At 36.9% G+C, this 17920-nt stretch overlaps 1 protein-coding gene across 1 annotated transcript in view; it reads left to right on the top strand.

The window, feature by feature from the left end:
• Positions 1–17920, top strand: part of BBS2 (Bardet-Biedl syndrome 2) — a 60331-nt gene that overhangs the window by 17256 nt on the left and 25155 nt on the right. The window contains exons 2-6 of the mRNA XM_051979878.1: positions 11059–11286; positions 12768–12893; positions 14134–14196; positions 15848–15925; positions 17811–17915. Coding sequence (XP_051835838.1) covers positions 11059–11286; positions 12768–12893; positions 14134–14196; positions 15848–15925; positions 17811–17915 — 600 coding nt within the window. The remainder of the gene's footprint in view (positions 1–11058; positions 11287–12767; positions 12894–14133; positions 14197–15847; positions 15926–17810; positions 17916–17920) is intronic.

The raw sequence follows: 17920 nt of genomic DNA, 5'->3' as shown, positions 1-17920 counted from the left end.
CCAATCTATCGTCCATTGCTTCACATGTCAGGGAATCCAATGATCCCCCCAAGTTTTTGAAATCCTGCAACAGTCCTTTTATGTGTTAGGGAATCCAACAATTCCAGCAGATTTTGAAGTACTGCAAGAGTCTTGTCATTTCTCAGAAAATCCAATGATTCCTGAGGGCTTTCAAGGCCTACAGCAATCTTATGTCTCAGAGAATCCAGTGATTCCTGAGGGCTTTTAAGTCCTACAACAATCTTATGTCTCAGAGAATCCAGTGATTCCTGAGAGTTTTCAAGTCCTACAACAATCTTATCATGTCTCAGAGAATCCAATGATTCCTGAGGGTTTTCAAGTCCAACAATTTTTGATGTCCATGAGTCAAACGCCATAAATGCTGCCATGCTCTTTCAGTGGTGAGCACAATCAACAACAGAGCCACCTGATATTTCTTGGGTCTTCTCCTTCATTTCACGTGTCTGCTCTGTCTCTCTGTGATGGACAAGGCGAATACGGCTCGTTGGCACCCATCTGATTCCTTCCCCACCTGTAGAGATACAAGCAAGTTCTCCCCCAAGCAGTTAACCTATCTGGTCCCTTCCATTCACCACTTTCTGGGTCTCTCCACATCAACTGGCTATTATCTAAAGATAGTGGAGCCGCTCGCACTGGATACTGCCCTTCCAGTGGGCTATAAAGCCTGTCTGCTGGAGCCAGTGTATTTTTGTCAAAAATCAAAAAGTTAAAAGTATAAAGGGCTAGATTTAGAAGTTCTCTAGGGTTACCTGTGGCTCCCCCTTTCTTTTGTTTTTGGAGGAGCGTCTTAATGTCTCTGTTTCTTCTCTCTATTATTGCCTGTCCTTGAGGGTTAAAAGGTATGCCAGTAGTATGTAAAATCTTATACTGTGCACAAAAGTGTGCAAAATGTTTAGAAGTATATGCAGGACCATTGTCTGTTTTTATTGCTTGTGGCACATCCATAATTGCAAATGCTTATATGAGGAATTCAGTGACCACTCGGGCTGTCTCTTTTGCTGCTGGTATTGCAAAAGCGAATCCTGAAAAGGTGTCTACCACAACATGGATAAAAGACAGGTGACCAAAAGATTTATAATAGGTCACATCCATTTGCCATATTTCACTGGGTCTCAAACCATGAAGGTTCTTCCCTGGAGGCAGTGTAAGAGTGTGGAAAGGAAGGCAAGCCATACAGGCTTTTACTAGGCTCCTAGCTTCCTCTCTTGTTATTCCAAATTGTAAACGTAAAGCTTGAGCAGCCTGATGATATTTAGAATGAGATTCCTGGGCTTCTTGGAATAAAGGAGTATTGACCAACATAGTTAGAAGGCTATCTGCCTTTGAATTATCATCAAAAATGGGACCTGGAAGTCCACTATGAGAGTGGACATGCAAGATATAAATCTTACCTGGATGCTTTCTCACTTGCTCTTGAAGTTCCTTAAAGAGCTGATATATATTAGAGGCTACAAATTTTATTTAGGCTGTTGCAATTCTTTGTACCATACCTACTGAATAGGCCGAATCAGATATTAAATTTATATCTCCTGGATAGCAAGTAAGAGCTAGAATAATCACATACAATTCATTCTGCTGAGTGGACTGAAAAGGACTTCTGACTACTTTCTTTATAATTAAGTCATGAGAGTATACAGTACAAATATTATGTTTGGATGCATCTATAAAGATAATTGGTCCTTTAAGAGGAACCTTAGAAACTTTTTCTTCAAGAATCCATCACCAATTATGTAATAGTCTGGTTCTCTTTAATGGAGACCCATGTGTAAAATTTGGAGCCATGGCCAATAAAATTTGCCACTCTGGAATGGTCTCACAGCACACATTAATTTGTGCATTAGCATAAAAGGTATATATCTTGTCAGGTCTTATCCCAGATAATTGTACTCCTAGTTTAATGACCTTTAATAAAATTCTAGCCACAAGCACTGAGTAAGGAGTAAGGCTTTGTTCTGGTTGTGCCGGGAGGTTCACCCACTCTATCACACTGTCTCCTTGATGAAAGACTGCTGTGGATGCCTCTTGTGTAGCAAAAACTGATATTTCCAAGGATTTTTGAGTGACTCTTTCAACCACATTGGATGAAGCCAGTTCAACTTCTCTCAAAGCCTCTTAAGCTTCTTTTGTAAGCTGGCGTGGTGAATTTAAAGCACTGTCTCCCCTTAAAATATCATTTAACGGTTGCAATTGACAGGTAGTCAAGCCTAACACTGGATGCATCCATTGGATATCTCCTATCAATTTCTGAAAATCATTTAAGGTGTTTAGCTTCTCTGTTCTTAAGGACAGTTTTTGTACTGTAAACATCTTAGGGTATACTTCATATCCTAAATATTGAAAAGGAGCATGTCTTTGAATTTTTTCTGGAGCTATGTACAATTTGTAATTCCTTAGTTTTTCTATGGTCTTTTGTAGACATGCTTCTAGCATTTGTTCCTCAGGTGCACATCCCAATATATCATCCATGTAATGTAATAACATTACTTTTGGAAATGCTTTCTTTACTGGAGTAAGAGCAGCAGCAACATACATTTGACACATAGTAGGGCTGTTTTTCATTCCCTGTGGCAAAACTGTCCATTCATATCTTTTATAAGGCTCAGCTAAGTTAACACTGGGCACTGAAAAGGCAAATCTTTTCATATCCTCCTTATCCAGAGAGATAGAATAAAAACAATCCTTAATGTCTATAAGCCAAAGAGGCCATTCTCTAAGCAATTGAATAGTAGATGGAAGTCCAGGCTGAAGAGTTCCCATAGTTTCCATCTGTTCATTCACCTTTCTTAAATCAGTCAACATCCTCCATTTTCCAGATTTCTTTTTTATAACAAATAATGGGGAATTCTAAGGACTTAGAGAAGCTTGTAAGTGTCCTTGGTCAAGTTGCACCTGTATTATATCTAATAAGGCCTGAATTTTATCTCTACCTAAGGGCCACTGTTCTATCCACACTGGTGTATCAGTTTTCCATTGGATAGGAACAGGTGAAATTGTTGGCAGGTCTTCAACAGCAGCCCTGCCTAAAAAACTGAAGTACTCATTTTTAACCCTAATTGTAAAACGTCTCTTCCCCACAGATCGATGGAGATTTTTTCAACTATAAAAGGAGTAAAAATTCCTTTTTTGCCTTCAAAAGTCCATCTCACTAACTTCGGTTGCTAGTATCCTCCTAGCCAGACATGTAGGTGTCTGCTTTAATCTTTGGCCAGTGACTGGGCCAGTTGGCACCTCTAATGACTGTACTATCTGCACCTGTGTCTACCAATCCTTCCAATGGTAGGCCATTTATATAGATCATGAGTATAGGTCGGTCTGTTACAGCTGCTGTCCAGTGTATTCCTGGATTTTGTGGCTTAGAGTCAGAATCTGGGCGACTATCACCAGGTTGCTTATTAGGATTCTGTATCAGTAAACCTACTACTTTTCCAGGGTGATAAGTCACAAATCGTCTACCTGTATTAGTAATTGGGATATTATCTGCACATTCCTCAGTTTCCCACATCAGTGTGTGGATGGACACTGTTTTGTACATACTCTCAGGAGGTGAAATGGTCAAGCCTACTGTGCCTGGAGGCAAGGGATCCATAGGCTGTAGAGGAACAGATTTCACTTCTCCAGGGGGTATCTCAGTTGTCCCAGCTACACACAACTCTATTCTCCCCAATTGTAATCCCTTTCTCCCATCAGGTTGCTTCCTGGCTGGTTGATTGTGTAATCCCTTTCTCCCATCGTATGGCTTCCTGGCTGATTGATCATGTCTGGGTACTGGACTTCTAGGTACTCTCTGGGTGTAGCATCGGCTGCCATCAAGCCCGTGTTTTTTGTCTTGGGCCCTGGGGCTGGGCCCCTCATCCCGTTTTCCTGAATCAGTCTACATTTTGAGGCTCAATGGAAGCCTCTGTTGCATTTTGGACATGGGGTTTTGGGTCTTGTTCTCCCACCCTGTTTTCTCACTCTGTCTCTATGCCAACATTGAGCTTTCAGATGCCCTACTTTACCACATTGAAAGCATTGACGAGTCTCTCTGGAAGTCCCTTGCCAAAAGGGACTCTGTCTTCCCATGGGAAGATCTTGGGAAATATGCATTATAGCCTGGCTATAAAAGGTATTTGTGCCCACTGAGACACAGCATCTTATGATCTCCTCTAAAGGAGCATCCTTGTGTAGTCCTAGTATAATTCTTCTACAAACTTCATTAGCATTTTCTTTAGCAAATTGCCTTATCAAAATGTCTGTTACTGCATTTTCACCATTAGTTCTTGTGATAGTTGTCTGCAAACGTCCCACAAAGGCAGCAAAGGGTTCATTTGGCCCTTGTATTATTTTTGTGAAGGCCTCACTCTTGTCATCTTTATTGTGGAGAGAAGCCTATGCTTTGATAGCATTAGCAGCAATTTGCTCATATGCTGCTATGGAATAATTAATTTGTACTGCGACGTCTGCATAGGAACCTACACCTGTTAGTAGGTCACAGGTGAGTGGAGTATGAACTCCACTTTGACTATTTTGTTGGACTTGTATCCTACAGAGCTCAGTATATTCAGAAAGCCACAACAAGTTTTGTCCAGGTTCTAGGCATACCCTTGCTATAGATCTCCAGTCATTAGGGGTTAAGATTTCAAAAGCCAAATTCTGTAATAACGTCTTAACATAAGCTGATGTAACCCCATAAAGAGTGCCTTTTTCAGGTCTTTGAGGATTTCTATATCAAAAGGAGTGTATTTTCTACTTTCTTGACCTGGAATTAAATTGTTGAATCACAGGAATAATGTGAGGTTGGAGCTCAGTTACATTTCTCCCTTCCACCCTGGCTTTAAGTAGTCCCTTTTGCAATCTAGTCATAGGATGCTGGGCGGGGAGGTGTTGGTGCTGTCACTGCTCCCCCTTCTCCCCACGCCCCCCCCCCATTCCAGAAGGTAGAATTGATGGAGGAGAGTCAATTACCTGATCCTTAGGTGGGGCTGAAGCTGCCTTGTGGGGTGGAAAGTCACCATACCCTTGATCCTTACTTAAATCTCCATACCCTGTGGGGATATGGTCATTAATATGTTCATTGTCTTCCTCCTTTTCCTCAGGCTTCCTCATCTGGCTATTCCTAGAACTTTTTTTCTTTTTTCTATAACTTATAGGATTTTTTAAGGCCAACTGTATTATATCATATATATAGAATATCTCAATGGAAATTGAACGAAGACCTTTTTCATTGTAATATTCAGAGAGCTGGTGCACTATTAATGTCCAATTATCTAGAGAGATTTGCTCTTCCTCTAAGAACCAAGGTGGGAAGTGTGTTTTAATGTACCTAGAAGTCTAGCTATTTGTTCCCAAGTTATAAGTAGCCCTTGTCCTTCTATCAGCTTAAGCATGCTTTCTATAGTGCCACTTCGGGGTGAGGGGTGGGGGTGGGGATGGAGGAGAATCTTTTCCTAACATCTGTCCTATTTCAGCCAGAAAAGATTACTAGTTTAGTCCTTAAGAAAGTAAATTCCCTCTTTGTCTATTAAAATACTCACCTAAGTTCTTGGTTGCCTGAGACTTCTTCAGTGAAAGTAGAGTCCTTGGTTCCCACACTTGGGCGCCAAATGTGATGACTGTGTATTTTAAAATCAGCTGGAGTCAAGAATTCAGGTTAAGGGAAAATCTTTGCTCTTTATTCTTTGTGAAGGTGAAGGGGGATAGCGATAGGAATGTAAGCAGCTGCCACACGAATCCCGCCAGCAGTCTTTCTGCCTCTCTCCGCCAGTCTCTCTGCCTCTCTCCGACTCTCTCTCTCCACCCACCCAAATTGTCCCTACATCATTTCCTATACAATACATCAAAACTTGCATAAAGAGTGGGTAGGGGCCATTCTTTCTCCAAGCATATATTAATAGAGTATGATCCAATTACTATTTAGCCTCTCGTGCTTGGGACCTCAGTGCATCAACTCAAGCTTCAGCCCATTACAAAATACTTAGAAAATTGCTTTCATAGATTGTTTAAGGAAAAATGTGGAAGCAACAACAATTTTTTTCCCTAAAAACAAAGGGCATAACTATAAAATTTGGAAACCACTAGTTTAACTTAAAGACTTATGGCTGAAAACTAAATTCTAACTTTAGTACTTGACATCAAAGATTTATTCTCAAGTAGGATCTTTTGCATGAAATAGCTAGAAAGAAAAAAATAAGAACTATTTCTTGAATTAAGGATCTTAGGAGTTTAAAAAATTTTTTTTAAATTTAATTTAATTTTATTTTATAATAACTTTTTATTGACAGAACCCATGCCAGGGTAATTTTTTTTTTTACAACATTATCTCTTGCATTCGCTTCTGTTCTGATTTTTCCCCTCTCTCCCTCAACTCCCTCCTCTAGATGGCAAGCAGAACTATATATATTAAATAGGTTGCAGTATATCCTAGATACAACATATGTTTGCAGAACCAAACAGTTCTCTTGTTGCACAAAGAGAATTGGATTCAGAAGGTAAAAATAACCCGGGTAGAAAAACAAAAATGCAAATAGTTTACATTAATTTCCCAGTGTTCTTTCTTTGGGTGTAGCTGCTTCTGTCCATCATTAATCAATTGAAACGAAGTTAAGTCTCTTTGTCAAAGAAATTCACTTCTATCGGAATACATCCTCATACAGTATTGTTGTTAAAGTATATAATAATCTCCTGGTTCTGCTCATTTCACTTAGCATTAGTTCATGTAAGTCTCTCCAGTCCTCTCTGTATTTATCCTGCTGGTCATTTCTTACAGAACAATAATATTCCATAACATTCATATACTACAATTTACCCAGCCATTCTCCAATTGATGGGCATCCATTCAATTTCCAGTTTCTAGCCACTACAAACAGGGCTGCCACAAACATTCTGGCACATACAGGTCCCTTTCCCTTCTTTAGTATTTCTTTGGGATATAAGCCCAGTAGTAGCACTGCTGGATCAAAGGGTATGCATAGTTTGATAACTTTTTGGGCATAATTCCAGACTGCTCTCCAGAATGGTTAGGTTCATTCGCAACTCCACCAACAATGTATCAGTGTCCCAGTTTTCCTGTGTCCCCTCCAATATTCATTATTTTTTCCTGTCATCTTAGCCAATCTGACAGGGATGTAGTGGTATCTCAGAGTTGTCTTAATTTGCATTTCTCTGATCAATAGTGATTTGAAACAAGGAGTTTAAAAAAATTGACTAAAAAGTTACTTTCAGTCATTCAACTTGAGAATTCTGAAAAAACATGACTTGTTATGTCTGACTGACAAAACACTCTGACAAGAAAACTTAGATTTAGGATTTATTAAATATACTCTAAAGACTAACCTGGTCTCAGGAGTATCATTGCATATTCTAGTCTGAGAATAGGTATTTTAGCATAGTTTATTTCAGAATAAATAGTTCTTCCTTCCTCCCTTCCTCCTTTGTGACTTCCCTCCCTCCCTTTATCCTTTCCTCCCTCCCTCCTTTTCTCCTTCCCTACTTCCCTCCTTTCCTCCTTCCCTCCCTTTCTTCTTTCCTCCCTCTCTCCCTCCCTTTCTCCTTTCCTCCTTCCTTTCTTCCCTCTTTTTCTCCCTCCCTCTATCCCTTCCCTCTATCCCTTCCTCTCTCCCTTCTTCCCTCCTCTCTTCTTCCCTCCCTTCCTCTTTCCTCCCTTTCTCCCTTCCTCCCTTTCTCCTTTCCTTCCTTTCTCCCTTCCTCCCTCCCTCCCTTCCTTCCTCCCTTCCTCCCTTCCTTCCTCTTTTTCCCTTCCTCCCTTCCTTCCTTCCTTCCTCTTTTTCCCTTCTTTCCTTCCTTCCTTCCTTCCTTCCTTCCTTCCTTCCTTCCTTCCTTCCTTCCTTCCTCTCTCCCTTCTTCTCTCCCTTCCTCTCTTCCTCCCTTCCTTCTCTTTCCTGAAACTTAGATCTCTGGGACACCAAATTAATTGCCAGAGATCTTTGCAGACAAGATCAGAAGAATCCAAATTGTGAAGAACATAGACAACTCTTCAGAAGGTCCTACATAATTCTGAGCATTTTTCATCTTCTTAGCTAAAAGGACAAGATTGAATTAATCATTGTTCTAGTCTGGGCATCTTCTTTGCTTCTAGTAACCAATTAATATGAGTATGTGTACATTAAATAGTAGGGAATGAATTAAGAGAAGTGTTATCCCATCCTATAGTTCTTAATTAGGATTATCGGGATAGCAAACCCCAAATTCTTCACAAGCTAATAGCAGATATAAACATAATGATCTTCACTTCTCACTGTTTTTTTTTTCATTTTGCTTACATATATGTATTTATAAGTGATAAATATTTACTCACAGTAATTTATTTTGCTTGTGTATATTTTGCCTGTATTTATATCTCTGTCTATTGTCTTCCACTAATAGAATAAAAGATTTTCAAAAGTGAGAACTGTAATTTTTGTCTTTGTGTTTGCATATAGTGCCAGGCACACAGTAGGAATTTAAATGCTTGTTTATTGATTATCTTACAATTTTGGAGGAAAATTCTTAAAAATGTGTAGAAGCATTTAAGATTTTTATTAGAATTTTTAGCATTTATTCAAAAGTTCTTCAGTTATCCCCCATATAAGATTTACCCCGTTATCAGTCTATTCTCTCTCTTCCCAGAGTACACACTCTGTTTCTGAAAGATCATTTGGTGGTGATTTTTTAAAACATAGCACTGGGGTGACTTATTTGTACATTTTTGGTAAAGTTGGATACAAATATTTTCCCCCTTCTAAGCAACACTGTTGAAAAGTTATTAGGCCATCTCCTTAGTTTATAATCTGTTTACAATTTTAAAAATAATCTAGTTTGAAATTATAAGCAGAAAAACCTCTTATTTAAATATTAATAGTAAATTGACTTTTTGTACTGAATCATATAATTTATTTCCTAAGTTTTTTTTTTAAGGAAAAATAGTTTTATTTCATTATCTTTTTTTCAATAACATTTTATTTTTCCAAATACATGTAAAGATAGTTTTCAACATTCATTTCTGTAAGATTTTGCATCCCAAACCATCTGATATGGGTTAAACATATACAATTCTTTTAAACATATTTGCATATTTGCCATGTTATGCTAGAAAAATCATAATAAAAGGGGAAAAAACACAAGAAAGAAAAAGAAAACAAATCAAACAAAAAAAGTGCAAATAGTATGCTTTTATTCACAATCAGTCTTCATAGTTCACTCTCTGGATGCAAATGGCATTTTCCATCCCACTTCTATTCGAATTGTCTTAAATCACCACATTGTTGAAAAGATCCAAGTCCATCACATTTGATTATCACATAATCTTATTGTTAGTACATACAATGTTTTCTTCCTTCTACTCACTTTACTCAGTATCATTTCATGTAAGTCTGTCCAGTCTTTTCTGAAATCAGCCTGTTCATTTTTTAATGTAACATTACTATTCCATTACATTCATATATCGTAACTTATTCAGTCATTCCCCAATTAACTTCTTTATCTCATTCACACTGGCTATGAAAGCCTTCAGGAAGCTATAGAATTTTTATCACTCAGAGATATCCCAATTGGTTAGGATGTTTTAAGAATTAAGAGATAGATTTGTCGATTCCTGAATCAAAGAACTACAGAAGGGCTTATTTTCTGATTTTTTTTGATATACAATAATTATACTCTTAGAAACTAACAGTGGATAGTTGTCGTGGGATCCCGATTGGTAAAAGCCGTACTAGGGGGGTGAGAGCCATTCCAAAGTGGGTGGAGAAAGCTGTTTTCAGACACTACCTAGGCGATAACCTTGTGTGTATGTGTCTGGGAACTTACTGAAACTGAACAGCATATGACCTTGTGAAGTCCCTATTGAATTGAAAACCATAATAAGGACATAATAACCAGCTGCAAGCTATAGCAAGATGTAACTTTGATATTGTGACTATTTTTACTGTATCTACTATATAATCTTGGGTGTCTAAGCATTCACCCAAGAGTGCTGGGACCCAGGCCTAAAATTAGAACTGTTTGCTAAGCATGATGCAAAACCCTAATGATATGTAATGATGTTTTGCAGCTCCTCCTCCTTTTATTTGATTTCTGTGATTACCATTGGACTTTTGGGGGGCCTTTGTGGGTACCCACTGAATAGTCTGGCCACTACCACGGGGATCTGATTTCCTGTAAGTTGTTTGACAGTGGCCCCCCACAGCCCTTATGAAAATAACTCATTATGATTATCAAACCATTTATATATTTACAATGGAGCTCCCTCCCCCTTTTTCCTTCTTTTTTTTTTTGCTGAGACAATTGGAGTTAAGTGACTTGCCCAGGGTCACACAGCTAGGAAGTATTAAGTGTCTGAAGCCAGATTTGAACTTGGGTCCTCCTGACTTCAGGACTGGTGCTCTATCCACTATACCTGCCTTTTTCTTTGGTGTGCCCCTTGTTTGGGAGTGTAAAAGAGGAGGCTCGGGCTTCCCTTGGTTGGGGAAGTCTGGATCCTACAATTGTGTGTAAGATTAATTAATACAGGTGCTGCAGCATCTGGGCTGCTGATGCCAGTCATACTAGTAAATAATACCAGAAGTGTATTTATTGACAGTTCTCTTAGGAAACCAGTAGCCAATGATTGTACATACATTATAAGGAGGCAGCTCAATGGATAGAATTCTGACTCTGGTGTCAGGAATACCTAAGTTCAAATCCAACCACAGACACTGACTAGATCTTTGACCCTCAAGTCACTTAACCTTGGGTGCCTCAGTTTTCTCTTCTATAAAAGGAAATGTCAAATCACCCAAGTATCTTTGCCAAGAAAACCCCATGAAGGTCATGGTCCATGGAGTCACACAGAATTGGATGTGACTGAATAACAACACATATAACATTGGCTATTACTAAAAGTTATTTATCTTATCATTCTCTGTATATGTGGTTTGTGAACTTGGTAGGTGTTTAAAGAGAGTGGTACCTTTTGTGAATATTTGTAACATTTATTAGTTGCTACAGAATGATTAAGATTGTTAGCTATTTAAAATTTTTGGTATTTGATGGAATAACATATAATTGTTTGTTTTTATTTGGTAGGTTTTTATTCACAATCCTCATGCTCGTAGACAGCACCTAAATACACCTCGTCTTCTCCAGAGCCCCCTTGATGCAGATGTTTCTCTTCTCAACATTAACCAGGCAGTCAGCTGTCTTACAGCAGGAGTATTGAACCCTGAACTAGGATATGATTGTCTTCTGGTGGGAACCCAGACTAATCTTTTGGCCTATGATGTTTACAACAACTCAGATTTATTTTACAGAGAGGCAAGTTATGTGATATTGTTGATATATGATATATAATTCATGTTATATATACATATATAATTACATATAAAACCCATTAAGCACATCACTTTTTATAAACTATAGAGAGACTGACAAAAATCTCATTTGTTGACCCCATTCCTTCTTTCATAATTATGTGAATAATGAAAGTGGAAAATAGACTGACCACAGTGAAAATGACAGCTCACACTCAGTGAGGACAAAACAATAAAGGTAAAAAAAAGCAGGCACAAGAACTCAAAAAACCACAGTTGTCACATTTTAGGACCAGCAGTCCTATAGACTCTTAATGGACTGTTGGGAACATCTTGGCAACATTTGGATACCTTGTTACTTTAAGGATTCATGATGTCATTCCCTTTACCTATCAGGTTTTCACCCTCCATATCTTAATAGAGGGCTTCTTAAAACTTTTTTTTTTTTACTCTCATGATCCCTTTTCAGATAAATTTTTTACATGACTCCATGTATATGAGTACATAAAATAGGTATACAAATCAAACATTTACTGATGATAAATCATAAATAAATTCATTTAGAGATAATTCTTTGGTACCATATAATCTTACCATTTATTAAAAATGAAAGCAAATTTGCATACTGAAATGGATATGCTTGTTTATTTGTACATTAAGAATTTAATTGTAGTGAAATATGCAGAACATAAAGCACTCAGAAACCTTTTACTGTTGCCATATTTTTTGCAATCCCCATATTCAGTTATGTGATCCCATATGATATGACCTGTAGTTTAAGAAATTTTGCTTTAGTAGATAGTATTCATGAGTTACTTTGTTTGACAAATTAATCACCCTAAGACAAACTTGGTGATGATTCTTTTCCATTTTAGTTAGGATGGTCTTTGGACAACAGACATTTAGTTTTGTGCCTGAAGTCATTCAGTCCTTTTGGATTTACCAGATTGTTCTGTATTGACAGAATGTTCTAGAACCCAAGGTTACTTTCATATCATAATGAGGTATTGAAGAAGGAGTTGAATGGTTGCTTGCTGTAGTATAACAATTAAAGACTCATATATGTTAAGGAAAGTTTAATTCTTTTCAGTGTATTTTGTTTAAGAAAGCAAGTTTATACATAATACATTTTAGGAAAATTTCTATCCAAAATAGCTAAACATTTTTAATGATTAAAAACATAAAATCAACCATCTAGGATGATTTATTTTTCAGGAATTTTAATGGCCTAAGCTATACTGTAGCAACCTGTTAACGGAGCTTAGAGAGTAGAGGACTGAGTTTAATCCAGGTGCTATCTTAGGCTTGAGTAAGCCACTTATTTTCTCTGTCCTGGATTTCCTCACTGGCAATCCTGATCTACATCTAATGCTCTGAACTACAATATTTTTAGTGATTATTAGATAATTTGGGGGCTGTAGATACAAAATAATGCATATTTAAATGTAGATACCTCATTAAATGTAAGTCATTTTGCTTCTTTAGGTTACGGATGGGGCAAATGCAATAGTACTTGGGACACTGGGAGACATTGCATCACCTCTTGCGATTATTGGTGGAAATTGTGCTCTTCAGGGCTTTGATTTTGAAGGAAATGATCTATTTTGGACGGTATGAAAACTAAAAAAGTACCCTTTGTATACCTATAAGAATATTTACTTTTGATAAAAAATTGTCTTCCCTATGATGTTATTTAAATATTTCATAACTTGCTGGGCTTATTAGTGCAAGCCCAGTTTATAATCCCAGCTACTGGGGAGGCTGAGACTAGGGAATTTGGGGGGTTCAGGAATTCTGAGTTGCAGTGGGCTAAGTCAATCAGGTGTCCACACCAAAGTCTTCACCAATATGGTGAGTCCCTGTGAGTGCAGCACAACCAGCATCTCTGGCCAAAGCTCTCATGCTGCCCATCAGCAGTAGAATTGGAGCTGTTAGTAAGTACTGTATTTTCACTGTGACAGAGTATTAGTTTTATATATATGTGTGTGTGTGTGTGTGTGTGTGTGTGTGTGTGTGTGTGTGTGTCTATATACAATGTGCATATATGTATGTACATATGCATGTATCTTTCCATATGTCTGTCTGTCCATCTATCCTTCTATTCATCTCTCTATTTATTATGTTAGGATGATTTTATTTTTATTTTTTGCTGAGGCAATTGGGGTTAAGTGACATGCCCAGGGTCACACAGCTAGGAAGTGTTAAGTGTCTGAGACCAGTTTTGAACTCGGGTCCTCCTGAATTCAGGCTGGTGCTCTATCCACTGCACCTACCTAGCTGTCCCTATCTATTTATTATGTAATCTGGTGATAACAACATATATATGGCCATAGGCAAGTCACTTACTATCTTTGAGCCTTAATTTTTTTATCTGCAAAATGGGTCTATGGAGCAGCTAGATGGCACAATGGATAGAGTGCCAACCTTGAAGCTTAAGAGGACCCGAGTTCAAATCCGGCCTCAGACAATACTTCTTAGCTATGTGATCCTGGACAAGTCACTTAATCCCAATTGCCTCAGCAAAAAAAAAGGGGAGGGTCCATAATAATTTTAGTGTCTATGTCTCACATATGTTATGTTATGAAAACAAAATCATATAATGTACAGGAAATACTTTGTAAACTTAAATATTTTTAGAAAAATAACAGTTGCTACCATTTTATGCATTGTAATTGATTTGTTGAGGAACTTAAACCTGGTTACAATTATATTTGTTATTCTTTACATGAAATAAGAGATTAACTAGTACCTTATGACTCTTTATTAAAACCTCTTATTTTTTTCTATTTGGCAAAAAAAATACATTAAGTAGTACAAGAGGGAACTTTAAGGATTCTTGATTTTATTTTAGGTTACTGGAGACAATGTTCATTCCTTAGCATTGTGTGACTTTGATGGCGATGGGAAGAAAGAGGTATGTGGTTCTTTTCTTGTGTATACAGATGAAAGTTTTTCTTGTGACAGAAAAATAGTGAGAGATGAGTGTTATATTTCTAATTTTTCGTTACCTATTAATTTGTAATAGGCTCCATTTGATCTTCCCAATATGAGCAATTAGATGCCTACTTTGTATAGAAGTTCCTTAGATCTGAATTGTTTTTTTGAATACAGGATTAATATCTATAGTTAAATGAACCCCAATCACAGGGTTTCATAATGTGCTTCTATTGTCTTAAAAACCAAAGTGATGGACTGGATCTATATCCCAAAGAAATCATAATAGAGAGAAAAGTATCCACATGTGCAAAAATGTTTGCAGCAGCTCTTTTTGAATTGGAAATTCTATCAATTGAGGAATGGCTGAGTAAATTATGGTATATGAATGTAATGGAATATTATCATTTTATAAGAAATGTTGAACAGGCTAATTTCAGAAAATGATAGAAAGACTTACTTGAACTTATACTAAATGAAGTGGGCAGAACCAGGAGAATATTGTACACTGTAGTAGCACTATTATGTGATGATCAGCTATCATTGTCTTAGCTCTTCTCAGCAAGACAATTTCATTATACTTAGGATAGAAGATGCTCTCTGCATCCAGAGAAAGAACCATGGGGACTGAATGTGAATTGAAGCATATTATTTTCACCTTTTTTTGTTTGCTTCTGTTTTTTTCTTTTTTTTCTGATTTTTTTTTCACAGCATGACTAAAGTGGAAATATGTTTAGAATGATTATATATGTATAATCTATATTAATTAGATTGCTTGCTGCTTTGGGTGGGGAGAGACAGCACAGGGATGGAAAAAAAATTCCGAATTCAACAGTCTTACAAAAATGAATGTTGAGGAGCAGCTAGATGATGCAGTGCATAGAGTACTAGCTCTAGGGTCAACAGAATATGAGTTCAAATCTGATCTCAGACACTTAAGACTTGCTACCTATGTGACACTGGGCAAGTCACTTAACCCCCCATTTCCTTGCCAAAAAAAAAAATGAATGCTGAAAATTATCTTTGCATGTAGTTAGAAAAATAAATATTATTGAAATAAAGAATTTAGTAGTAGGAATGAAATAATATAGAAATAAACATAATAAAGTAAAAATATGACTAAGTATAAAAAAACCAAATCAGTGGGTATTCTTAGTTTTGGACAATTTTCTATTTTTCTTTAAATCTTTTGTCCATCAGAAATTTGGGAGGGAAAAATCCATTAAGATATATTATGAGCCTTTAAGTCATACATTTGTAGAGAAACACTTTAGTGCTTAGATAATGACCCTCCAATTTGTCCATGAACAGTGAGCTCTGACTTTAGACCTTAGATATCTATTAGGAATTGCTGACAAATGAAAGAAGTTAACTAAGCCACATTTTGGGTGCATATGTAACTAGACTTCCTTATTCTTCACTTGCCAGGATACCTAAGTGAGCTCTTCTAAGCACATGTTTCAGGACTTGAATTAGAGATAAAAATATTTAACCTCATATATATAATGTGTATTGTGTATCTTAGATGGAAGAAATGCTCTACAAAGTGCTATCAAAATTTTATTATGAATCTGCTGTAACTTCTACCTCTACCCTGAAAGAATTGAATAAGCATGTTCTTTTTATTTTAGCTTCTTGTTGGGTCTGAAGATTTTGACATCAGGGTTTTTAAAGAAGATGAAATTGTGGCAGAAATGGCAGAAACAGAGGTAAGAGAGAACCTAAAAATAGGTTCAGAATTAGCTTGAAACAGATGGGCACAGCAAAATCTGTTAGGGCTTAGGGTGAGTGGTGCTCGTCATTACAAAGAAACAGAGATGTGAGAAACCTATTTGTTTGCTTTGTAGATGAATAACTCAAACAAATGTTCAAGATTTCTCTGGGTTTGAGGTATGATAATAAGATAGAAGGAAATTCTCAGTGTGAGCTTTTAAATTAGGAATGATAGAAAGTAATGGGTTACCCATCACTGGATTTCTTCAAGTGGAGGCTGGATGGGGATTTCTTGGGAATGTGATTGATAAGTCCAGCAGATGTCCAGGGGCCAGGCTCTGCTTCCCTCAGTGACTCTTCAGAGGTACAGGGTCCAGGCCCCAGGCACAGCTGGAACCTCTCTTCTTTTGTTTCTTTGTCCCAAGGTGAGAGGGAGGAGAGCAGGACCAGAAGCCCAAGACAGGGGAGCCCCAGGAGACAGGCTGTGCCTTTTTCAGCAGCTCCAAAGGCCAGACGGCCCAGGCCAAGATTGGACTAGATGACCTCAAAGTTCCCTTCCATCTGAGATTCTGTAAAAAGAAAGTACCAAAGAATTAATGAGAACCTAATAGATACTGTAGCATTATATACTATATAGGGCATCTCAGACTTGGAATCTCATCTCAGAATGTTATGTGACTCTGGACAAGTCATTTAACCTTACTTGTGCCTCAGTTTCCTCATCAATACAATGAAGGGGTTGAACTTGATGACTTGAGTCCCCTTTAACCTTTAAGTCGAAGAGTCTGTGGGTTTTTATTTATTTAGTTATTTGTTTTGGGTGAGGCAAATGGAGTTTAGTGACTTGTCCAGCGTTACACAGCTGATAAATGTTAAATGTCTGAGGCCAGATTTGAACTCAGATTCTCCTGACTTCAGGATCAGTGCTTTCTCTACTACTCCATTTAGTTACCTCCATGTCAGCAGATTTTAACATGAAATTTTGGGGAAAGTGAGATCTAATTTGTTAAAATTTGGAATTTATAGAAATGTTGGTCTACAGGGTTATTTCCTATCTTTTTTAGTAAGGTTTTGGTCTAGTTGTTAGCATTTCCCACTCAGAAGAATCATAATTCATTTGGCAGATAAGCAGAGCTAAGAATTGCCAGAGAGTACCCCAAACTAAGTAATTCTGCTATCTGACATTAGTGCTCTATGTTCCGAGTTAAGTGAAGTGGGTGTTTTAGCAAAAATGATGTAGGTGGAAAGGATGTTATATAATGTAAAAAATAGATTATGTAGTTGATTTCTTTATCTATTTTTGCATCAGTTAGAATTAGAAAGCAAAACTTCAGGATCATTTTATGCTAATATTATGTTTAAAGTTTTAACTTAAAGGGACAGTTCAACTGAGTTGAAAAAGATTATCTTTTTATGGGTGATTTTCTTGCAATAATATTTTATATATCTATGATATAATATATATGATATATGCATATTGAATATAAATGTAAACATTTACATTTGGTTTCTAATTTTAAGGAACATTTGAGTGCTTTTTTTTTTTAAAAGAAATAGCTTCATACTATTTCTCTTACACATAAATATTAGATTTTAAAACTTGGGGTTGCTATAAGGTATCCTGTGTTTATTATGTTTTTTTAGAAATCAGTAGGTTAGAAGAATCTTTAAGTATATATATCATATTGTATATTTAATAAATCTTTCTACTTGTGCATTTTCTTTTGTTTCATAATTTTTACCTCATAATTTGCCAAAACTTTTGCTGTTTACTATTGCTACAAGTGTAGCAAAATATGCAATTTTGTGTCTTTGTTTTGCATTAAATAGAATTTTAGTGACAAATGTGTAATAGGATTCTTTTTTGTTTGCTTTTTATAGACAATTACTTCTCTTTGTCCAATGTATGGCAGTCGTTTTGGATATGCTCTTTCTAATGGCACAGTTGGTGTTTATGACAAAACAGCACGATATTGGAGAATTAAAGTTAG

Source organism: Antechinus flavipes, chromosome 2 (assembly GCF_016432865.1).
Source record: "Antechinus flavipes isolate AdamAnt ecotype Samford, QLD, Australia chromosome 2, AdamAnt_v2, whole genome shotgun sequence".
NCBI lineage: Eukaryota > Metazoa > Chordata > Mammalia > Dasyuromorphia > Dasyuridae > Antechinus > Antechinus flavipes.
Note: the sequence above shows the minus strand (reverse complement) of the source record. Positions and strands in the feature narration are given on the sequence as shown.